Raw genomic sequence first — 23,979 nt, forward strand, 5'->3', positions numbered from 1 at the left:
TCACAAGAACGACTCACAAGAACGTCTTGGGGTCTCAGCATACTCCGTGTTCCCATGATCTGGAACCTATAGTGTGCAGGGCGTCAGCGGCTCATTCACTTGAGTTCCGCCCGTCCGGTACAACGTGCTGGTCCTTCGAACCGGATCTGGGGACTCCTTACCGAAGCTGAAGACTCCTCACCGAAGCTGAAGCATCATCTGTCATCGTGCAAGTCATCGCAGTGCTCCGTCGCGCAAGTGCTCCGTCGCGCAGTACTCTATCGCGCAGTGTTTCCGTCGCGCTCGCAAACGCATTCGCCGTCGCGTTTCGCATCCGTATCGACTGTCGCGCTCGCAACTGCGCTGACGTCACATATCCCGTCACGTCGTGAGTGTTTTGTGCATCCGCCTTCGTGAGTCTTCGTAAGTGCTCCATCGCGTAGTGCTCTCCGTCGCGCCGTGCTCCATCGCGCAGTATATTCCGTATTGACTGTCGCGCTCGCAACTGTGCTGAAGTCGCCTTACTCGCCTGTAGTCTTCGTGAGTGTTCGTGCATCAGCCTCTGACATCCGCCTTCGAGTGTTATCGTGAGTCTTCGTGAGTGTTCGTGCATCAGCCTCTGACATCCGCCTTCGAGTGTTATCGTGAGTGTTCGAGAACCTTCGTGCATCCGCCTTCGAGTATTATCGTACTACATCGCGCAGTGCTCTCCGTCGCGCAGTGTTCTCCGTCACATAGCGCTCTCCGCTGCGCTCTCCGCCGCCTCCGTTGGCGTCCGCATTGACTGTCGTGCTCGCTACTGCGCTGACATCTATCGCGCCGTAAGTCACGTCGTGAGTGTTCGTGCATCCGCCTTCGAGTATTATCGTAAGTCTTCGTGAGTGTTCGTGCATCATCCTCCGACATCCGCCTTCGTGTGTCGTCGTTCGTCTCCGAGGATCTTCGTGCTTCCGCCTTCGAGTGTCGTCGTTCGTCTCCGAGAATCTTCGTGCATCCGCCTTCGAGTATTATCGTTTCGTCTTGGTGAGTTTTACCAATTATCGTAGGTTTTTACTAAGATGCCTATCACAAGATCAAGAGGTCGATCCGAGGGATTGAGATATGAAGCCGACCCTTCATCTAGTCACACAGAGGTGACACACCCGCCTACGAATACACAAGAGGATTCCGAAATAGAAAAGAACTTAATAGTACCAAGTGACGAAAAGGAAGACTCAAGAATTATTTCAATTAACAAGGAGGAACAATTTGAAGGCACACAAATAAAGTCGACAACTTCGAAACGTGCAAACTCGAAGAAGTCTACGAAATCCAGACGTAGAGCAAGAAATGCTCGTGAAGAAATACTTCGCATCAAGCTTGAACTCGCGCAAATAGCTCTGGAAGATGCTGAATCAGATAGTTCAGAATCCCAGGAAGATAATATATCGAAAACCGACTACGTTAGCTCCTGGATTGAAGATAATGCACAAATCGTACAAAAATCACTTACACCATGTGCAGATGTTCCGAGGCAACCACATCCAGTGCCGTCATGCTATAGAATGCCTCAACATCCGAATATCGGCAACAATTCCGAAAATCAACAAGCAATACAGAGAGATTCAACAAAGGAAATAGAGGAGCTAAAAAAGGAAATAGAAAATTTGAAGAAAAGATGCGAAAAAGCCGAAACCGCTCCTACATCGTTGTGTATGAAAACAGAGGTACCTAAACCTACAATGTTACCTCCATCATCGTCATACAATTTTCCCGTCGCGTCCAAAGTCATCATGGATCTTCCTACATATAGTGGAGTGTTAAATGAATGGCTATCATACAGGGCCATATATGAAAACACTAAGGGATACTTCAATGAAGTTGAAAATACAGCCAGAATTCGAAGAAGCCTAACTGGAAAAGCATTGGAAGTCGTCGACACACAACTCATAGCTCATTCAAAACCGGATGCCATCATAGAAGAGCTTGAAATGAATTTCGGTCGTCCAGATGCAATCGCATATAGTGAATATGACAAGCTTCGATCTCTACCTCGTTGTGCTGACAATCCAAAGGAGATACATGCATTCGCCAGTAAGGTAAGAAGCAGTGTCAATCTGTTTCGCGCCCTCGATTTACACAACTTTATCACTGCGCCAGATATAACGAGGGCCCTTCGTGAAAAGCTACCATCGTCGTTATGTACCAGGTGGTACGAGGAACAAGCATCTATATTCAAACCAGACCTGACGCACTTCAGCGAGTTTCTCACCAAACAAGCAGCATGTCGCACACCTTATTCAACAGAGATCCCGCACTCAGAGCCTACTCGTCGTGTGATACATAGAACGCACAATACTACCGAAGAAAGGAAAACTAATAGATTTCATGGAATGGTGAAAAGTACGTGCAAAATTTGTAACAAAGAAGGTCATCACAGTATTAGCTGCAAGAAATTTCAAGATGCCAACTCAGATAAAAGATGGGAACTCGCCAAAGAACACCGACTGTGCTTCAGATGCCTGCGGTTCCGACAATCAGGACATTCCTGTAAACCACAGAAGTGCAATATTAAGGGATGCATCGGTACTCATCATCGATTACTACACTATGATAAAAAGGAGAAATCAGAAATTCGAAATCAACAAGAAGAAAAGGAAACCGTGGCCAACGCATGGGTACCGTCAAAGGCGCATGCTTATCTTAAAATCATACCAGTCAGAGTTCATGGACCGGCGGGAGAAACCTCCGCATACGCTCTATTAGACGACGGATCAACTGTATCTCTCATAGATGAAGCTTTGGCAAAGGAAGTCGGTGCTGAGGGACGGCTGGATCCTTTAAAGATGGAAGCAATCGGGGATATAGTTATTGAAACGCCGGGATCAAGGCGTGTTACCGTGACACTTGCTAATTCACAGAAAAAGAAGATTAGCTTTACAGCTCGTACCGTTCCGCATCTTAATCTTTCCCCGCAAACAATTCGTGAAGAAGACTTAGCTGCCTGCGATCATCTAATAGATTTGAAGAACCAGCTCACCTACGACTCAGCCACGCCTAAAATTCTAATTGGTCAAGACAATTGGAATTTACTACTCGCCGAAGATGTCCGTATAGGACCGAAGAACCAACCAATCGCTTCACTCACGTCGCTCGGGTGGGTGCTACATGGTGCGCACAATAGGACATTGGGTCAGAAAATCCATTTCGTCAATCAAGTTACTGCTATTGAAGATAGAATGGATGAACAACTGAGAGATTACTTTGCCTTGGAATCTCTTATCATTAATCCGCGTCGGCCAGACTCTGATCCAGAAATAAAGGCTGAAAACATTTTGAAGAAACACACACACCGTTTACAAGATGGGCATGTTGAAACCACACTTTTATGGAAATCAGAGAACAGCATCATGGTTAATAATTATGAGTCGGCGCTGAAGAGGCTCATATCAATAGAGAGAAAAATTGATCGTGATCCTGAACTGAAAAGGAGATACACCGAACAAATGGAATCACTCGTCCAGAAGGGCTACGCTGAGGTGGCACCTAAAAGTATCTCTCCAGGCAGAACATGGTACCTGCCACACTTCGACGTGCAAAACCCGGCTAAACCAGAGAAGCTTCGCATTGTTCACGACGCCGCTGCTAAAACCAAAGGTATGTCACTAAACGATTTCCTCTTGACTGGACCAGACCTTCTTCAATCGCTTCCTGGAGTCATGATGAGATTTCGCCGTCATGCTTTCGCTGTATCAGCCGACATAGCCGAAATGTTTATGCAAGTCAAAGTAAGACCTCAAGATAGGGATGCCCTTCGCTACCTGTGGAGAGGACACCGGCGGGAGGGAACTCCTGAAGAATATCGCATGACGTCGCTTATATTTGGAGCTGCGAGTTCACCATGCACCGCGATATTCGCTAAAGATTGGAACGCAAAAAGGTACATCGACACGCATCCAGAAGCAGTGGAAGCTATCATCCACAACCACTATATGGATGACTACCTAGACAGTTTCCGAAGTATAGAAGAAGCTATAGAAACTTCCAAAAAGGTCCAACATATCCACGGAGAAGCTTGTTTCAAACTCTGCAAGTGGGTTTCAAATATCCCGAAAATAATAAATGAACTTGAAAAACAATCAAATATGACAGAAACTATTAACCTGGGTACCAAAGAAGAAAAGATTTTGGGTTTAATGTGGAGACCGTCAACCGATGAATTACGATTCAATTTAAAACTAGCAAGATTACCGCCCAGTTTATTAAAGAAAACAGCTCCTACGAAGAGAGAAGCTCTGAAGATAGTTATGTCACTCTATGACCCACTTGGTTTCGCTTCACCCGTTACTATTCGTGCTAAACAAATTCTTCAAGAATCTTGGCGAAGAATTATAGATTGGGATCAACATCCGGATGAAGATCTTTCCAAGCAGTGGGCAGAATGGATGCTACACCTTCAGAAATTGAAAAATGTGAGCTTACCTCGATGCTACTCTGGTTATAGTGATGCCACATCTGTACAACTACATATATTCAGCGACGCCAGTGAAACAGCCTACGCAGCAGCTGCCTACTGGAGGGTGGTTGCTCCGGATGGAAAAGTCCAAGTCAACATGATCATGGCTAAAGCGAAAGTAGCCCCGCTCAAGGTTATGTCAATTCCTCGTTTAGAACTACAAGCAGCCGTCATGGGAGTTCGCATAGCAGAAGCTGTCATAAAAGAACATCGTATTGCGCCGGAATGCAAAATCTTTTGGACAGACAGTAAGACAGTTCTGACGTGGATAAGAAATGGAGCCAGGTCTTATAAGCCATTTGTCGCACATAGACTAGCAGCCATTGAAGAATATACCAAAGTTGAAGAATGGCGTTGGGTACCTCCTAAGCTCAATGTCGCCGATATAGCCACCAGAGAAGTACCATCTGATTTTGGAGCTGATCATGAATGGTATCACGGGCCTGCCTTCTTGAAAGAAAATCCGAGTACCTGGCCTATCGAAAAACCGGTCGTGTCAAATAATACTGGTGAAGAACATACTTTTACCGTTAAAGAACTCCAGCTGAAGACAAAATTACGTGAAGCAATTCCTGATCCACAACGCTTCTCAAAATGGGAGCGACTACTTCGTGCCACAGCTAGAGTCTTGCAATTTTTAGATATTTGCAGAAATAAAAAAGAGAAGATCTTTTATAAGCGAACACGTAGAAATATGGAATCAGATCCTACGTGGAACAAACGAAGAGAAACATTGCAAAAGAAATCTACTACTCTACATAGCAAGAAATCTATGGATTCCAACAATTTTCTGATATTGGATTCGAAGTACATTACAAAAGCAGAAAATCTTCTCATCCGAACATCTCAAGAAGAATCTTTCAATGAAGATATCACAGACTTAAGATACAACAGGACTATTGCCAAACAAAGTCGCCTTCATTCATTACCCGTAGAACTCCGAGATGACATTGTCGTTCTTCGCAGCCGTATAGCCGCCGCCGAGGGAATAAAAGACGAAACAAAGAAACCACAAGTCTTAGATGGAGATAACTACATCACACAGTTATATATTGATTGGACCCACCGTTGTCTTCACCACAGCAGCACCGAAATAATAGTAAATGAAGTACGTCAACATTTTTGGGTAATTCGTCTTCGTCCCACCGTGAAAAGGATAGTTCATCAGTGCCTCAAGTGTCGTATTCGCAAGGCACAACCCCCACAGCCTTCTACGGGTGATCATCCTAAATCCCGTCTCGCTCATCATCGAAGACCATTTACATACACCGGCTTAGATTATTTTGGCCCTCTCACAGTAGTCGTCGGCAGACAACACGTGAAACGTTACGTCGCACTCTTCACGTGTCTTACCACTAGAGCAGTTCACCTGGAAATCGCCGCCAGCCTAAGCGCAGACTCTGCCATACTTGCATTGCGAAGATTCGCTGCACGTCGAGGATGTCCTTCCGAAATTTACTCAGATAATGGTACAAACATGCATGGAGCAGACAAAGAACTTCGAGAAGCATTCAAAGAAGAAGCCAGTCGTCGAGGCATCGCATGGCGTTTCATAACACCATCTGCACCATTCATGGGAGGCGCATGGGAACGTCTTGTTCGCTGCGTGAAAACAGCTCTATACACTATTCTTCGTGAGAGATACCCCCGAGAAGAAATTTTGGCTACATTACTCTGCGAAGTAGAATATACTGTGAATAGTCGTCCCCTCACACATGTTTCTGTAAACAATGACGACGAAGAATCTATAACACCCAATCACTTTTTACTTGGGGGTTCAGCTCGTCTACCTGTACCTGGCACATTTAGTGAGGACGACATCGATAGCAAAAAGCAGTGGAGACGCTCACAGATATTAGCGGACATGTTTTGGAGACGCTGGGTTCGCGAATATCTCCCTGAACTTCAACACCGGCGGGAGCCTCATGGTCGAGGCCCTACTTATGAAATAGGTGACCCGGTACTTATAGCCGACTCACAACTTCCAAGAAATACGTGGCCAAGAGGACGCATAGAAAAAGTATATCCAGGTGCAGATGGACAAGTGCGAATAGTTGAAGTACGCACTAAGGGTGGTCTTCTGAAAAGGCCAACCAAAAAACTCGTTCCGCTTCCAAAGTAAGAAGACGTCGTCGCTCACCGCGGGAAAGATGCAGCATCACATCGAGACCTGATTCTGCACGGCGGGAGAAATGTTCGCGACAACCGACGCGCATCATCGGCTGTGAACTCGTCACAACATGTTAGAGACTGTTTAGTTTGGCAAAAAGTGACGTCATACCACTCTCGTAATTTTGAATGTTATTATTAGTGTCTTTTCTAAATTAATAGTGTTTTTTCCTTTGTAAATAAGTAATTACATTAAATAATAAATATAAATAGATTTGGGTTCCGTTTTAGATAATAATTTTCGACTTTATATCTTATTTGTATAGTTGTACTATGATTTGCCGCATTAATCGCTTTTTATATAATAGTAACTTCCGTATAGTAAATTTTATTATTAATTATTGTTTGTCATAGTTTTCTGTAACAAAATAACAGATTTGTATATTCCTAATGTGTGTAATTAATTTTAGAGAGAATTTTCATTGTAAAAACTCATGTAAAATTCGTCATCGTAACAGCATTTTTCGTAATTTAATAATAGATAATACTTAAATAGTATAATGTTTTATACATAGATAGATAGATATTTTTATGTTCTTTTAATATGTATAAATTGTAAAAACATCCGATTTTTAGTTATTAAAATATAAATGTAAATGTGTGATAATCATAGTAAAAATATTGTTGTAAATAAAGATAAAACGGCTCGGTGGCTCGCGGCTCTCGTTACCGTTTAGCTCCGCGCAACGGAGGTGCGCGTCGGGCGAGACAGAGACAGTCGGCAATCAACGGTGAGCACAACAGGAAGAAGATAGAATCGGAACAAGATACGAATAGAGCCGACAGTCACCGACCGTTATACAGTGATCAACATCTTGTTTCAATATCCTGTTTCAACATCCTGTTTCAGTATCTTGTTTCAATGTATAGCAAGAACGTCTCACAAGAAGGACTCCCAAGAACGTCTCACAAGAACGTCTCACAAGAACGTCTCACAAGAACGTCTCACAAGAAGGACTCACAAGAACGTCTCACAAGAACGACTCACAAGAACGTCTCACAAGAAGGACTCACAAGAACGTCTCACAAGAACGTCTCACAAGAACGACTCACAAGAACGTCTCACAAGAACGACTCACAAGAACGTCTTGGGGTCTCAGCATACTCCGTGTTCCCATGATCTGGAACCTATAGTGTGCAGGGCGTCAGCGGCTCATTCACTTGAGTTCCGCCCGTCCGGTACATCCACCTAAATAATTAATTGTTTGTTGTAAGGCAATACTGACAAATTGTTTATTATTAGCTTATCCTTTAAATTAAGTAATAATAATTCTCTCTGTCGGTTTTAATTAAATCAAATCATCATAAAGAAAATAATTTATAAGATACAATTAAAGGATTTACCTCAACACTCGAGTTTAGTAATATTTTATGTTTTCACTAATTTAGCGTTTACCGCGCATGTGTCATTGTTGGTGGCATTGCGCATGCGTGCACCAAGATGGCGGACAGTGCCCGGCTCTCGAACCATTGTAGCAACTTATTTGTGTTATAAATAAAATTAACCTTGAAATATTACACAAAATATTTAAAAAACGTAATTGGAAAATCCTATTTTATTATATAATTAAAGAAATATTCATAGAAAATGTCAATTTAACGGAATTCGGGTTGTTGAAGTTGTTGACAGATCAGTCGCAATCAGTGAAGATGACTTTGTTTTACGGGAGTTCGCAGTTTTATCGTTCATCTCAGTTTATTAACTGCTAGTTGATTTAAAAAGGGATTTGTATCTACGTTTTAAATTATGGAGCGAGATTGTTTGAGAGAAAACAGAAGAAATCTTGGTTTATATATGTGGTGAGTAATTTATTATTTCATGCTGAAGTGTTCCAGTGCTGTGTTTCAGTACTGTTTTTTTAATAGGGAACAAATGTGCAAATCAATGAATTTGTAATGTATTTCATCAAATATACATGTGACTGTAAAATTATTTGCACACGTATTATTACAATTTATACATATATTTTCTCATCTTTAGACCTCTTGTTATTACAGTGTTAAACGTCTAATAAATCAGTTCATATAGTCATAATTTTTAATAATAATTAATATTTATATTTTATTTAAATTAATTGCTTTTTCAGTCATATGAAAACTAGCAAACTGATTATATTTTGAACTAATTTAACTTACTTAGCTAGGTAAATAAAAAATTGCAGTTTCGACATTTTCGATAATAATCCTTACAACAACCATTTCTGTATTTAACTCATATTCTATAATAATATTATTAAATCTAATAATATTAATTATATTATTAAACCTTTCATTCATTGCCCTAATTATGATTTTGGATCACATTAAAAAAAAATCTCCAAACGATCTTCACCCTACTTTGCGAAGCCACTTTAGGGAATACGTGTGTCGTACAAAAGAACTTTTAATACTGTAGACAAGTTAAAAGATTTACCATAGGAAAAAAATGCCTATTTACCAAACTTTAGAGGTTATAATAGCATGTGTGTCTAAAATCATTCGTTTAAGTTTCATTAAACAACGTTTTAAGCTGTCATTATTTCTTAATGCATTTTAAAAATTAAATGAAGTAAATGAACAGACAAACTATTTGTTTAGTATACTTGACCTATAATTAGAGTTAGACGGTTATTATATTTGCTTTAGAAATTTTTGTATTGAAATTATTTATATAAGTACTTATGTTAGAAAAGATAAAATAATTATAATTTTTATAATGATGCATGATTCTTGTTTAGTTTTGAATTTAACCTCCAATTAGTAAACTTTCATTCATATATAAAACTAGCGATCCAAATGCGGCTTCGCCCGCTCAACACTAGGTTCTTAGGTTGCCTCTAAGCTAAATTACGATTATATACGTAAAATATGTTGCACAAACCGACATACATTGTATATAAATTCACTTGGAAGCAAATCTAATTTATCTTATGCTGAAAGGATGATAATCCAACACAACCGCAGAGATCAGGTTCAGGTTACTAGGAGATGGATTTACTCCGAGGGTCTGATATATATTATGTACGCAGCATCCATGATTCAGGCTTAATTTCTAGTTTTCTTTCGGTACTATAATTAGTTATTTACCAGCTCAAAAATTAAGTAATAAACGTCGTACAGCTGATGTCTGACTGTAAGCGTAACGGTTTCAGGTTCGATTTCCAGTCGGGGTAAAAATTACTTTTACGTTGTCGGTCAAGTAGTAAACGCGGCGTTGGGAATAGATGCAATATCTGAAAAACAACGTTATTAAAAAAAGTAGATTAGATATCACAATGTCTTAGTTTTAGAGGAAGTGTTTAGTATAAATATGAAAATTATGCAAAATAAATGATATGGAAAATAAGAGTACGGACGGAATGTACGTACAGCTATATCAGATTTAAATAAAAAGTAAATAGTAATCATACCTTTATAAAATTTTCATCAGATTTTTCTTTATTTTTTTATAACTTCATTGTATCCCGAACATAGCAAGGTGGGAGTGAGGCAAGAGGGAACCTGGAAACCTAAAGTTAAGACAATTACGTCCCCAATTTTAACCGAATTCTGGAGGCATTGCGTATTGAATGGTGGAACTTAACGTCGCAAATTGTTTTGCTACCAGAGTGAGGAAAGGTTAATATTAAATATTTCTCCTATTCCTCTAGAGGGAATCGAACCCACGACCTCTCGCGTGCACTGTGACTCGCTTAATTTTTTTTTTATGATTTCCCTAAATTGAAATGTCCACTATATTAACACCGAAAGTCAGTGGAGTGGTAGGTTCTTGAAACTACTTGCGGTAAGAGCTACGAGCTCCAAAGATATAAATAACTTCTGTCACATGTAAACTTTCCGTAATAAATAAACAATTTTTTTTTTGTAAGAATAATATTATTATAATGCTTTCCGCTAATATTTGATATAATTTGTCAATTTTTTTTTCTTCTTGCGCTAATGTTTATTGCCCTATCTAAGCTATCTTTTGATATATTTAACATCTCTTTCTATTCATTGTTTAAATATGTAAGCTTCACACTGTATTCCGCATATTGCAGGATAGGCAGTGAAAAGCCACTATATTTTTAAGATACTCTTTTCTATTTTTGTGTTTAAAACATTCAGTTCCCTTCTATTCGCTGAATTTTCGAGGCATTGGGTGTTGAGTGGAGGAACTCATCGCCATGCTTTGCCTCGACACCAGAGCGAAGAAATGAAATTATTAATTTAACTTTTAATTAAAAATTTAAAAAATATATTATTTCCTCGAGTGGCGATTGAACCCGCAAACAGTCGGTTTTACAGTCACACTTTTAGCCCATGCGCCACGGCTGGCCTCAAAAAGGAATATTACTTCAGCTTCACGCTGTATCCCGCACACAACAGGATAGGCAGAGGGATCCTAGTGTTAAGACACTCCGTTTCCCACTTTCTGCCGAATTCTGGAGGTAGAGCGAAGAAATGGAAATATAAACGTAAATAATAATATTACTTAAAGTTTACAGTTTTGTAACATATAAACTGTATAAGCATATAAATTGCCTGAAAGTGCACCCTGTATACTTTTTTCCTTCTTATATTATTTCCATGTTAGGAATAATAGAAGCGATATCAGAAAAACCTTGGAACGTGTAACGTATAGAAAGCGTAGCGAGGCTTGCGAGGTCGCAGTAGCGTCTTCCTCCTTCTGATTGCATTTTCATAATATGATTTTCTAATGTTATAGTAAATGCAATCTATTCAAATACGAGCACCGATAACTTAATGTGATGTAAGTAAAGTGGTTTTGTATTTAAAAGGTTTTTTTTTATATGTCCGTATATAAATTCGTACTTCGTTTGTATGTTTGTTTGTTACGTTTTCATGTTAAAACTAGAGAGTTTAGTAGGTAAGGATGTTTTTACATAGGATACTTTTTACTGAAAATATTTTTTCCTTTGCCTAATAAAATAAATATAAGTTTAAGCGAGCGAAGCTGCGTTAGATTCTCTGATATAATTATAAAGTGCGGCGTTGCTCAGAATTAAATCAAATAAATTAAATCAGCTTCTCCCTGTACCTAGAGACACAGAACAGAACCTAGTTAATTTAAATAACCATTTATTAAACGTATAACAGTATAGATTACCAGAATCAAATAATCAACCGTATTAATTTTTCGTAAATACGTTTAATAATAAGTAAAAATTCGTATAGATCAAGCGGGCGAAGCCGCGTTATTAATATAGGATAATAATAACATACCTCTCCTAATAATAAATTGACATTTTTACATTCTAAACTAAAAGTTTTTTAAACTAATAAATTCTTATAGCAATATAAAATATTATGCATAGACATATGTATAAAAGAATAACACCATTTTAAACTTTCAATTGAAAATTAACATTGCATTAGAATAACAAAGAAATATAAAATAATAGAGAACGAACGGTGAATGTTCTCCAGCGTGCATTGGAGATAAGTTGATGAATTTCCATTTAACTTTGTGCGCTTCAACTGTGATGTTTGTTTATTGTGTTGTTTGATATTACCGACGGAATCGGGGCAACTGCTTTTGTTGCGGTCTTTTTTAGAAAATAACGTTAAAAGAATAATGCAGCTTCACGCTTTTTCCCGCAGAGCAGGATAGACAAAGAATCAATTAACTTCCGTAGCCCGGGCTTGTGGCGGTCGAAGAGAAGCACCTTGAGGTTTTGGGGATAGTGTGGACGGCCTATATCTGCTGGTCCATGGGTCAAACATAATCCCCTTGAGTCCCCCCCTCTAGCGGCGTAACCGTAAACGGTCTCCCCATGAAAAAAAGGGATAGATAAAGGAAATCTATAGTGTTAAGACACTCCGTTTCCCGTTACGCACCGTCCTATTTTCGTGACGTTCCGTAGTGGCAATACTCAACGGCGTTTTGTTTACTAGAGCAGAAACATAATTTAAATATATCTTAATTAATTATTACTTCGAGTTTGAATCGAACTCACAACCGCGAGTTAACCAATAGTTGCATACCAAAATAATGAAATATTTCTATTTATTGCCTTATTTAGTAAAATAATGTCTAAATAAAAGTTATTGGATATTCAAGTTTAGACTCCTTTATACATTACGTTAATAGAAATGTTGAATCTATAAAAATACTGCGAAAAAATGCCAAAACTTAATTCCAATATTTTTTACAAATAAAAATTTCTCTAAAAGGTTCTCTCTGTATCTACTGACCGCAAACTTCGTTCATCTTTTAACTTTTTCATGAATTTGTTACTGTTTTTTTTACTAAAATTGTGTTAAAATAATATGATGAATTCTTCTTCTTCTTTTTGTTACTTCTTTATGTGTTCTGGTACTTATAATTAAATAGTTTAAAGGAGCACAAAGTGTGATTGTAAAACCAACTGGTTCTGGGTTCGATCCCCACTCGAGGAAGTGAAATATTTATTTACATCTTAACACTAGGTTCCCTCTGCGTGCGAGATAACGCGTGAAGTTGATTTATTTTTTTTTAGTTTAAAATTTATCCATTTTTTACGCAAGAAAAGTTTCGATTGCTATTTTTTACTTCAATTTATGTGATGTTTTTTTATTTGTTACGAGAGACATTACGTGTTGAGTGGCGGAACTTAACGCCGATATGGCGACGGCTTCTAACTGAAATATTTATTTATAATACATTATTTTTTGCATAATTACTATTGCTCCAATAATTAGGTGAAGCTGGCGTTGCTTTCTGCTACTCATCATATAAGATGGACAACGAAGTTTTTGACTGGTTCTCTCGTTCGGTCAGCTTAGCTGACTTCGCATATCCTGCGGAGAGATCGCATCTCAATAATAATATTAATCCATACCTATATTATAAATTCGAAAGTAACTCTGCCTGTCTGTCTGTCTGTCTTTTACGCAATCAGGCCCAAACCGCTAATTTAATTGTGATAAAATACTCATATAGAGATACTTGAGGGTTTCGGGATGAACATAGGATACTTTTTATTGTCATATTTGTAATATTTTCGATATATATCAATATATTAAAATACTTATTAATTTGACATGCAATTTATTCCGCCATGTTAATATCAACTGAACGTTGCTAAGCAACGATTTGTAAAATTTGTTGTTAGAAACTGTCACCCAAAATGAGCTTGCTTAACGCATCTCTCTATTGAAAATTGAAAATAATTTCATAAATATATTTAATAAATATTCGTATAGTTCAAGCGGGCGTAGCCGCGCTCGGGTCCACTAGTCATAATATAAATGATAATCAATAATGATAATTTCATGAATCTTTCTTTCATTCTTCTTCTGTAGTATTATTTAAGTGTATACTTAAAAAAATATGTAAAATAAGCATACTTAGTAAAGTTAATTATACATATATAATTAACTTTACTAATTTGGACTCATTGGCTGCGGTACACCTAAAGCGACTTTTTAACCGGTGATGTGAAAACAATGTAAACATGAATATGTCCTCACGTGGGTATCAAACCCGCACCCATCATATGTACAGGTCAACTGTTCCATTGCCCCGCGATGGAAGATCAGTTAACGTATCATATTTTATATCTAATCAATCCAATTAACTAAGTTCTGGGTAAAACTAACAATACCAATACTAATATCGTTAATTTACCAAAAACATGGAACATAATGATTGATGTATTAGCCTATATATTAATTTGATCCGTATTACAAAGAGTAGTAAGTACCAAATATAGAGATATTTTTAGAATAATACTATATATATAGTTTTTAACCTTTTACGTAAAAGAGGGGTGTTATAACTTTCGTCGTTGTCTGCCTGTCCGTGGCATCGTAGCTCTTAAACGGGTGAACCGATTTCGATGCGGTTTGATTACCAGAGTAGGCGATTGAAAATTATTTATATATAATTACCCGTTTTGGGATAGAACCCACAATCAGTGCGATTACTGTTAGACGTTAACTCGCAATGCCACGATGGCTTCAAATTCTAATACTTTCATTTACTCAATTGCACTTCATTACCCATATATAAACATACTAAAATCCTATTATCACGATTTTATACTTGAAAATAAAACAATAAAACCCGACTAAGTATATTTTATGTCTACTATCAAATACGACTAAGAATCTATACAAATAAAATCAAAGCCGGTGTTTAACGGTTATGAATCGCCATTCAAATTGAGACCGTTTGTGGTGGAATTTTGTGACGTCATAAAACAGTCGTTAAAGATGCTACGAGGAGATTATATTTGTCTGATTATGTTCGAGAAATAACTTATTTGTGGGCAGAGTGTGGTCTATTTTGCTATTTTAGTGTCCTATTTTAATGTGGATATTGGATGGTATTCAAATTTTATATTTATTATCTATTTATTTACGTTTATATTTCCATTTGTTCGCTCTGATGTCGAGGCAAAGCGCGGTGTTGAGCTCTGTAAATTTATTTTATACTGTGCACAGGATATTTAAAATTAAAACATTTTATAGCACTTTGCAATTAAAATCATGATAATTAAAAAATTGTACATGCATACAGTTTATATATGGAAATAAACCACTTCAGCTTGATCCAATTTTGCAGCACTTCACCTCAACAGCTGGTGTTCAATTAAATTGCGCCTGTTCTCCGTGAGCAGAGCTTCAACTGAGGACATGTACGAGCCTCTGGAATAATTCGATACCTGAACTTTGCTATGTGATTTAGTGCCTACAATCTACTTTTGTTAACAATATGCTATCTAAATTGCGAAATTTGACAATCTTGGTTTTTCATGTTTATGTTTATATGAGGTTAATTAAATTTGTATCTGCTAAGATTACCATAGTGCTTATTAAGTTAAATCAGGCCAACTCTTCGGCTTTGAAATATTAAATCTATACTAATATAATAAAGCGGAAGAGTTTGTTTGTGTGTTTGTTTGTTTGAACGCTAAGATCTCTGGATCTGCTGGTCCGATTTACTATGTTTTTGTTTTCTATGAAAGCTGCATTCTTCAGAAGTGCTATAGGCTATATAATATTATATTACACATATATACTAATAATTTAAAATACTTTCTAATTTGACATGCAATTTATTCTACCATGTTAATAACAACCGTCGTCGCTACGCGACCGCGTGCGTTACCGCGTCATTTTGATATTCATCCTTATGAAAATAAATATAATAGTCACTTTTAGCATTTCATCTAGATTGAAATTATATTTCTATAGAAATTATATTCTTATATTTCAAGCAGGCGTAGCCGCGTCCGGGTCCGCTAGTGTAGATATAAAACGCTTATATATAAGAAGGTTAAGCTTACAATTTACGTAATTTCCATTAGAGCTCAAGTCGCTAAGATGAAGGTAGTACAACTTTGTTTGTGATATGAAAATTTCGCGTCACCTTTGTATAGGAGAACATAGAAATTTTCTGCCTTATCGCCTTTTACTCGTATACAGAATACCTTAAAGAATTCAGCAATCATATAAGCTTTCATATGAACATTATTATGGTTCTAATAAAAAATAACAAGCTGAGGGGATATTGTGTTGAGATGAATGGCCCCGGCTCCTTCATCATGCAGGAGTCTTTCAGAACATTTTCATTGTGAACAATCAGAAAACAACATGAACGTTGCACTTAGTTCAGCTCGAAAATAGTGGAAGAGCTCGCGTCGTAGTCTTTATCGGGGTGTTTGCTTTAATATACTGCACTTTGTAAATTATGTATGGCAGCACCAGCTCCATAGGCACCTGGTTTCAGAAATGGATCTTAAAATTTTTCCTTTGTAACGGTAAAATATTCTTTCTCTACGTTATTTTCTCTTTGACATTTTGAACACTCAGTTCTTTTGAAAATTTATGAGATTATTCTAGGATGAACGATGTTACGCATTTCACTTAATACGATCTCGTCTACTTGTTTAAGCTGGATTTTATATTTCAATGTACTTGTACTAGTTGATATATAAGTGTAGAATTTTTATTTTTATATAGGAAATTTTATTTGTTTTTTTTTATTGCTTTTTAATACAGTAGTAGATAATAATTACAGTGTGGTATAGGAAGCATTAATATAATAAGCACGACTTTCGCGTATAGCTTAAAGTCATTTATATTTCACAAATAACATATATCTTCAGGATTTGGTGGAAAGTGAGGAACAGAAATGTCTAGGTTCCCAAATGCCTACCCTAATTTGAGCAGCGTGAAGCTATAAATAAAAAACAGAATTAAAACATCAAACCTAAAACAATTTACATCCAAAATTAAACGAACATCGAATATTTCAGATTCGCAAAACGTATTATTAAAAAAAACCGGCCCAAAGGTAAAATCTTTCTGCCCCTTTTACCTGAAGTATTACGACGACACCAAAATCCAATTTCAGGTGTCAGTACCGATAAAGATTTTGCATAAATCAATGATATAATCCGATATTACAGAGTTTTAGAGAGAGAGAGAGAGAGAGCCTCCCCGCGCCTAATGTCCCATTGAATCTCTATTCCAATTTAAATGACTTATTTCATTACCCCGCGTGCGCTCGAACGGATTCTAAGCGAGATTCGTTCATAAATTGCGATATTGATAATAAAATTTTAGGTGTTATTCTGATTCATTTATTTATTGTATATATGTAAAGTAAATAACAATGGAAATATTTTCGTTTGCCCGTTTTGGTAATTCCCCCGGAATGGAATCGAATCCACGACCGTCGTGTTCAAATCACGTTCAAATTTTGGCATCAGGTGCAATTTTTTTTTGGTTATTGGGTCGTGTTTTATAATATTAGCTTTATATATAGTAAGAAAAATACTTAACTATTTACTGGTAGTAAACTTTCTAAGTGGATTATCTTAGGACTCGTTTAAATTGGAATATAGAAAAAAAAGGTTGTTAGTGACATAACTCTATGTTGTGTTTGTGTCTATTAAATTATATTTTTATTTACATTGGTAAAAAACTTACTGCAAAGGCTAATTAAAGTCTACGAATAAATATCAAGTTCCTTACAATTATATCGTTATGTATTAAAAGGTGAGCCATTTAAAAATAAACTTTAAATAGTTCCAGTTTTAGTGGGTAGCAAGGAAAAAGAAACAAAATAATATCATTATCAACAGTCTCCACCTCTCCAGAGTGACCTTAAGTTTTGCTCATGCCATTTCAGGAAGTCCCCCCAACTTTGTTGGAAGTAAGTTCGGTCGTAACGACTACAGTATGATTGCAACTTCCTCGGCTCCACATGTTGAAATATTTCCTATAGAAATCTATATGAATAATATTCAAATGCACTCAATTTTGAATAAGTTAGCTCGTCGTGGCTAGTCTAGATGTGGGGGCACAAAGTGTGCTACAAAATCGACTGGTTGTAGGTTCGATTCCCAGTCGAGGAAAGGAAATATTTATTTAAATTGATATTTTCATTTCTTCGCTCTGAACACGAAATGCCTCCAGAAAGCAGAAAGTGAGGAACGGAGTACTTTAGCACTAGGTGCCTCCTCTGCTTTACCCTGCTGTGCGGGATACAGCGTGAAGCAGATTTTTTTTAGCTTTACTCCGGTTTAGGTCTGGTCTTCCATTGAGCTTTTATGTATTCGTGTAGTACTCGCAATTCCTAATGTAATATAACATTAGTATCACTAGATATTTCTATGATTGTAAATCATACACATATCATCCACAGTTTCAAAGTTTTGCCATTCGGAGTTAATATCGTGGTGGTCTAAGCTGCATCAGTAATATTGCTCGGTATGTGTATACAGGAAAAACTAATCACCCGAGTTCGACAAATACATATAGTTTATTAGCTAACTCTACCCTGCTATAGAGAAATGTTAAATTATTCTTGCATATTTCAAATTAAAGTATTATGTAAACTACATACATATATATATATATATATATATATATATATATTTTATTGATTAATTCATAATCTACTTGCTTGAGGTCTTTTTGCGGCTGTGGTGCTGGTACACAAGCGTGCGTATGTTAACACCACAGGTTGACAGTTCGATTTATAGTCGAGGAAATTAAATAGTTAATATTTTCATTTCCTCGGCGGCATTTACCTGCCGCTACTCAACACGCGGCAATAGAGTTTGGCGGAAAGTGGAAAACGGAAGTTCCTAATTGGAGCGGAGTGTCTTGTAGGTTCCCATTATCTGTGCCTACCATGCTATGTGCGGGATGATGCTAAAAAAAAATCCTTGTTGCAGTGCGCTCGACTGATATATTTAATAAAAAATAATACCCATGTCGACGCTGTGGTTTCCTTTTGTCCCTTGCGTTGCCCAAATGCCTAAAATTTATTTCGTAAATATGAGAGTCTCGCTACGTTCCAATACTTAAACATTACTCTAGGAAGAGGAAATTTATATAGTGAAATAAAATTATCTTTGAAGTAATAAACTAAGCTAAACAATAGTTTATAAGTTCTTAGTAAACGTAAATATGTTATATAGCCTTCGTTTGCTTTGTGCAGTTGGTAAAAACAACTCTAGATGTGCAAGTTACAGTTAACAAACTAGAACTACCCACAATCTCAACAAGAACGTGTGTATTACTTGCGAACTTATAGTGTAACAAAAACAGGCTGAAAGGCTGGAAGACCATCAGCTTGGTGTTAGTTTAGTTTTTCGTAACTCATTGTATTCCGTGTGTAAGGTAGGTGTGTTGGGAGACTGGTGTTTCGACACTCCGTTCTCCACGCATCGTAATTTTTCTAGATAGTATGTCGAGTCGCGGAATTCAACGCCATGTTTTGGCTTGGTACCAATTGGTATAATGAAAGCAATTTATTTCCCTGAATGGGATTATCATTTTTAGGGATTCCCTATGAATTATTTTTTTTAAAGCGTTAATGCTTTAGCTAATCCCTCTGACTTGATCAGAGCCTTTTTTAATCTATTTTTTCAATTTTTAAAGTTTAGGTTTATTAGGATTTCTCCGAAAAGATATAATTTTTTATCACACATTATGGAAATCTTATATATCTATGAATTATTATAATTATATACTTTTCGAAAATCTATATAAAGTTTGTATCAGTTTTTTTTCGTAAGTTTCAACCCAATAATTTCTCTGGGAAATTAAATATTAAATCCATACGTTTGAGTAATTGTGTTATAACTTATCAGTGATAATTTTCCAGTGCTGTGATATTAAGTTGGGTAATCAATAGAGCTTAGCCTAATGTAGTGTAAAGGATGCTATGAACTATACACTTAAGCTTTACCGTAATGTTTGTCTAATGTTCTAAGTTACGTAGCAACCTGGCGATAACAGTGTTTTTATATTTTTAAACTATTATTTTTACGGAAGGTTATTTTTTTTATAGTTAAATTAAATATAGCTAGTTATATAGTTAATTCATCAGCAAAATTACTTGTTAGTATAACTTATTTATTACGGCTCATTTTATTAAATTTTTAATAGTACATTAGAAGCTAGTCATTTCCTTAAATAAAAATAGCTGTGAATCAATTTCTCCAATCATTAAATATTTTTTTAAGCTTCTCAAAAAAAAATAATGAAAGATTATTCAAATATAATGTTATCTATATATATTGTCCTCACTGACTGAGGTAAGACGCACGCACAGCCTTAACCGCCGATGGTAGAAACGTTAAATTTGGACAAAAGTTTACTTTCGTAATCTGGACATCCACTAAGAAGGGATTTTAAAAAATTTTAACCCTAAAGGGGTGAAATAGGGGTTCAAAGTTTGTATGGAAAAAAATTGAAATCGCCACCGATTTTTATAAAATTTGAAATTTAGACTTAAAAATATTTCATTGAACACATGTTTCATAGGTTATTAGAATTCACCCTTAAATAGGCAAGCGAAGCTGCGCGCGTCCGCTAGTCTTTAAATATAGTAATGATATATTTATTCAATTTTGAATAAAAATAGAGCCAAATTTGTACAATGGTTTGTTCAGAATCACGTAAACGACACAGTGCTAGAAGCTTATGTTGGAGATGTTTCCTCGAACGTTACGTTATATGAACACATTGACTGTATATTCTTAGCATTTCTTTTCCCTTTTTGCTCTCCAGCCACGCCTTTTACTAGTAAAGCTACTTTATATCCCTCCACTGGATTTTAGATAATATTCTTTATATCGACAGGTTCAGAGATACGGTAATACTCGAATAATAATAAAACCAACCTCACTGATTCCATTTAAATATATATCGTCGTATTCATTTATGCGTATGTTTCTTTTTATTTTTCAATTCTGAGATGTATTTTATATGTTATTTATTTTTGATTATAAACTAATATTTTCTCTGTTTTCAGATTGCTGTACATTTGAATGAAATAGAAAAATAGTAAAAATGTGCCAGCACTCTGTTTTATGAAAACAAATATGGACAAGAATAAGAAAAAGAATAATATAAATGGAAAATATAAGAAAAACGGTAAAACCGATAACTATGATGATGTCATCACGACGTGTTGCCTTTGCATACAAACTAGAAAAAGTAAGAAGAAAAGTTTGATAGCAGGATGTGTAACGAATTTAGGAATTTTCATAATACTACTTGTATACACTTTAGTAGGCGCTTTTATATTCCTAGCTATCGAAGGTAGTGCCGCTAAAGTCCATCAAAAGACGCTGGCAACGACTTCGTACCAGGCTAATGAGAATAGAAAAACTAATCCCTTGCCAAAAGTGAACAGTAGTATAGCACAAGTCAGTGCTGAATTAAGAGCTCAGACAGTCGAAAGTATTTGGGAAATAACAGTTTCCTTGAACATACTGTATAAAGAGAATTGGACGAGGCTTGCAGCACAAGAAATTGCCAAGTTTCAAGAGAAATTAGTTGCGAGAGTAGCTGCTGATGTGTCAGAGCAGTATGGTGGTGTTAGAGCACTGGAATCAGCGCCGGCACTGGTTACTGATGACTATGAATGGAATTTTGCTAAAGCATTTCTGTACTCTTTGACAGTTCTTACGACGATAGGTATGTATTGTATTATTATTCGATTTTCTTTAAAATAAATATTTACTACTAGTTGGACATAGTAGGTATTTTTTTTATCAGCTTCACGCTGTATCCTGCACACAGCAGGATAGGCAGAGGGAACGTTGAAGATACTTCGTTTCCCATTCTGCTCAGAATTCTGGGGACATTGATTCTTGTTGAGTGGAGTTGAAATCAATCAAGAAATATAAATTTAAATACATAAAATACATTTATTTGTCTTAAATTGTGCTAATTGAGTTTATTGTCAACAGGCTACGGCAGTGTTGCACCTAAAACAGCTCTTGGTAAAGCAGTAACAATAGGATATGCCGTTATAGGTATACCTCTAACTCTATTGTACCTGTCAGTTGTAGGGGCGTTGTTATCCAGACTAGCTCGAAGCATATTTAGTAGGGCGTTATGTTGCTGCCTTTGCTCCAAATGCGGATATTGCTGTCTCGACGAAAGGACAATGGCAGTCAAGGAGCGAAAGGAAAAAGTTAGGCGTCAAGACGACTACAGATCGCAAACTTTGCATTTACAAGAGCCGTATTACGTGCGATCGCCTTCCGGAACTATAATTTCCGCGTCTCAGGCCAACAGTTTAAGCAACAACTCTATAAAAGATAAAACACAAGGGCTAAACTTTTTGCGTGATTGTGACTCAATGAGCTGTGCGGATACGGATTCGAAAGTTTCTTTACGTGGTTTCTCGATTCTTGCCCCGATTTCTTTGTGTTTGGCAGCCATATTCACGTACATTTTCTTTGGGGCCCTCGTGTTATATCAATTAGAGGGATGGAGTCCAATCGATGGTGTATATTTTTGTTTCATGAGCCTCAGTACGATTGGATTTGGGCATTTAGCACCAGGGTTGACGCAAAAAAATGGAGCATCAACTGGGACTATTTGGTTTTGTTCGATTTATATTATGACAGGTTTGGCGCTCACAGCGATGTGTTTCAATGTCCTCCACGACGAAATCGTTCACCGTCTGAGGCATCACGACAAAGTGCTGAAAAATACCCAAAAGATTCTAACGCCTGAGTTTTTACAACGATCTTGACGAGACGAAAGTGGTAATTTTACAGAAGAATCGATAATTCACTCCGAAGTGGAGACGTTACCTGAAGTGTTGCACCACTTACCTAGTTCGAGATTCGAAGGTGGTGCAATCCGTCGCTCCGTTTATACCCTGAAAGAGGAAAAGGAACCAGAAAGAACAACTCCGATGTAGCAAAGGCTTTATTAAGACTTTATTATTTAGATATTATATTTACTTTGATATTCGAAAATTTTTAATAACTTTGGTTTGGAGAACGGAGAGTAGAAGTATATTAGACAAAAATAATTTCCATATATATGTTTGATTAATGAAACGACTGAAGTGTTTGTTAATTATGTTGTTAAGGTAATCTAGTGCCAAAATGAAATAGGCATAGCTATATTTGTCTAAGTGAGCGTACTGGAGTTCGATTCCAGTGAATGTATAAAACTTAATTGTATACTACTTTAATATTATAAATATAAAATAAAATATATTATGTATATGGAAAATGGTAAAATAATTACGAGCACACATCATTTTATACTAAATGTAAATGTTTATTTAATTTTCAATTGAAATGGAATTTTTTAAATAATCAATTTTATAATTAAGACTGTGAAATAGTAAGAGAAATATTTAACTTATTTATGGCTTTAAACTAATAATAAAATGTCGAAAACAAATACATAATAATATGTAGATATTGTTTTTTCCATAAAGTTACTTATAGGAATTGATTTGTCGGGACGTTTGTAATTGTAAAGTATATCCAAATAATTTGGATAGAGGTGTTAGTTCGTACTGAGTGTGAATTTCAACATCTGTATATTATTTAAGGACCTAAGTCGTTTTGTGCAATTATACCAAATGTAAAGATAATAAACATTTATATGAAAAAATCTTTTTCTTTTTAATTATTCTAATGCCATCGTATGTGATAGTTGTGTGTGCAATTAGAAATGAAGAAAATTTTTTTTAGTAAACTCTGACGTTAGATTCCTCGTTCTCCGTTTGCACCCCAAAAAAATGGGTAGAAAGGGGAGAAAGGATTGTTATAGCACTAAGTAATGATAAAAAAAATATTCTCAATCATCACACCAGTCTCGCTGCAGGGGCACAAATGTGTATACGCGTAAAAGCGGCAAATTGTAGATTCGATTCCTACTCGTAAATTAAATATTTACTATTTTCATTTTCCTTGTTTTTGTGCCGTTGAGTTTCGCGACTCAACACGCAGTGCCTCATCTCATAATCAGGCGGAAAGTGAGGAACGGTGTGTCCTAACACTATAAGTTATAGATTCTCTCTGCCTACCCTGCTATCTGCGGGATACAGCGTGAAGCTGAAAAAAAATTGTATTATTACTTTACTAGAA

The 23,979-nt window shown here is 36.6% G+C and overlaps 2 protein-coding genes across 3 annotated transcripts; both read left to right on the plus strand.

Moving 5' to 3' along the window:
* Positions 1–1,037: 1,037 nt before the first annotated feature.
* Positions 1,038–6,596, plus strand: LOC146540579 (uncharacterized). Its single transcript, XM_085205242.1, has one exon. It carries the CDS (start codon positions 1,038–1,040, stop codon positions 6,594–6,596), a length of 5,559 nt encoding a protein of 1,852 aa, XP_085061368.1.
* Positions 6,597–8,057: 1,461 nt separating this feature from the next.
* LOC146540580 (potassium channel subfamily K member 18-like) lies at positions 8,058–23,503 on the plus strand. Of its 2 annotated transcripts, none has more exons than XM_085202629.1 (3): positions 8,058–8,443; positions 20,886–21,553; positions 21,829–23,503. In XM_085202629.1, the coding sequence occupies exons 2-3, from the start codon at positions 20,944–20,946 to the stop codon at positions 22,620–22,622; spliced, it is 1,404 nt and encodes a 467-aa protein (XP_085058755.1). In that variant the 5' UTR covers positions 8,058–8,443; positions 20,886–20,943; the 3' UTR covers positions 22,623–23,503. The 2 variants fall into 2 exon arrangements, with proteins under 2 accessions (XP_085058755.1, XP_085058747.1); XM_085202621.1 differs by lacking the exon at positions 8,058–8,443 and adding an exon at positions 17,690–17,771.
* Positions 23,504–23,979: the final 476 nt, after the last annotated feature.

Source organism: Heliconius melpomene, chromosome 2 (genome assembly GCF_056956725.1).
Source record: "Heliconius melpomene rosina isolate 202511_hmr_F chromosome 2, ASM5695672v1, whole genome shotgun sequence".
NCBI classification, from domain to species: Eukaryota; Metazoa; Arthropoda; class Insecta; order Lepidoptera; family Nymphalidae; genus Heliconius; species Heliconius melpomene.

Coding starts and splice junctions, on each gene's coding strand:
- LOC146540580 (XM_085202629.1), top strand. CDS start 20,944: ATGAAAACAAATATGGACAAGAATAAGAAAAAGAATAATATAAATGGA. Junction 21,554..21,828: donor GACAGTTCTTACGACGATAG/GTATGTATTGTA, acceptor TATTGTCAACAG/GCTACGGCAGTGTTGCACCT.
- LOC146540579 (XM_085205242.1), top strand. CDS start 1,038: ATGCCTATCACAAGATCAAGAGGTCGATCCGAGGGATTGAGATATGAA.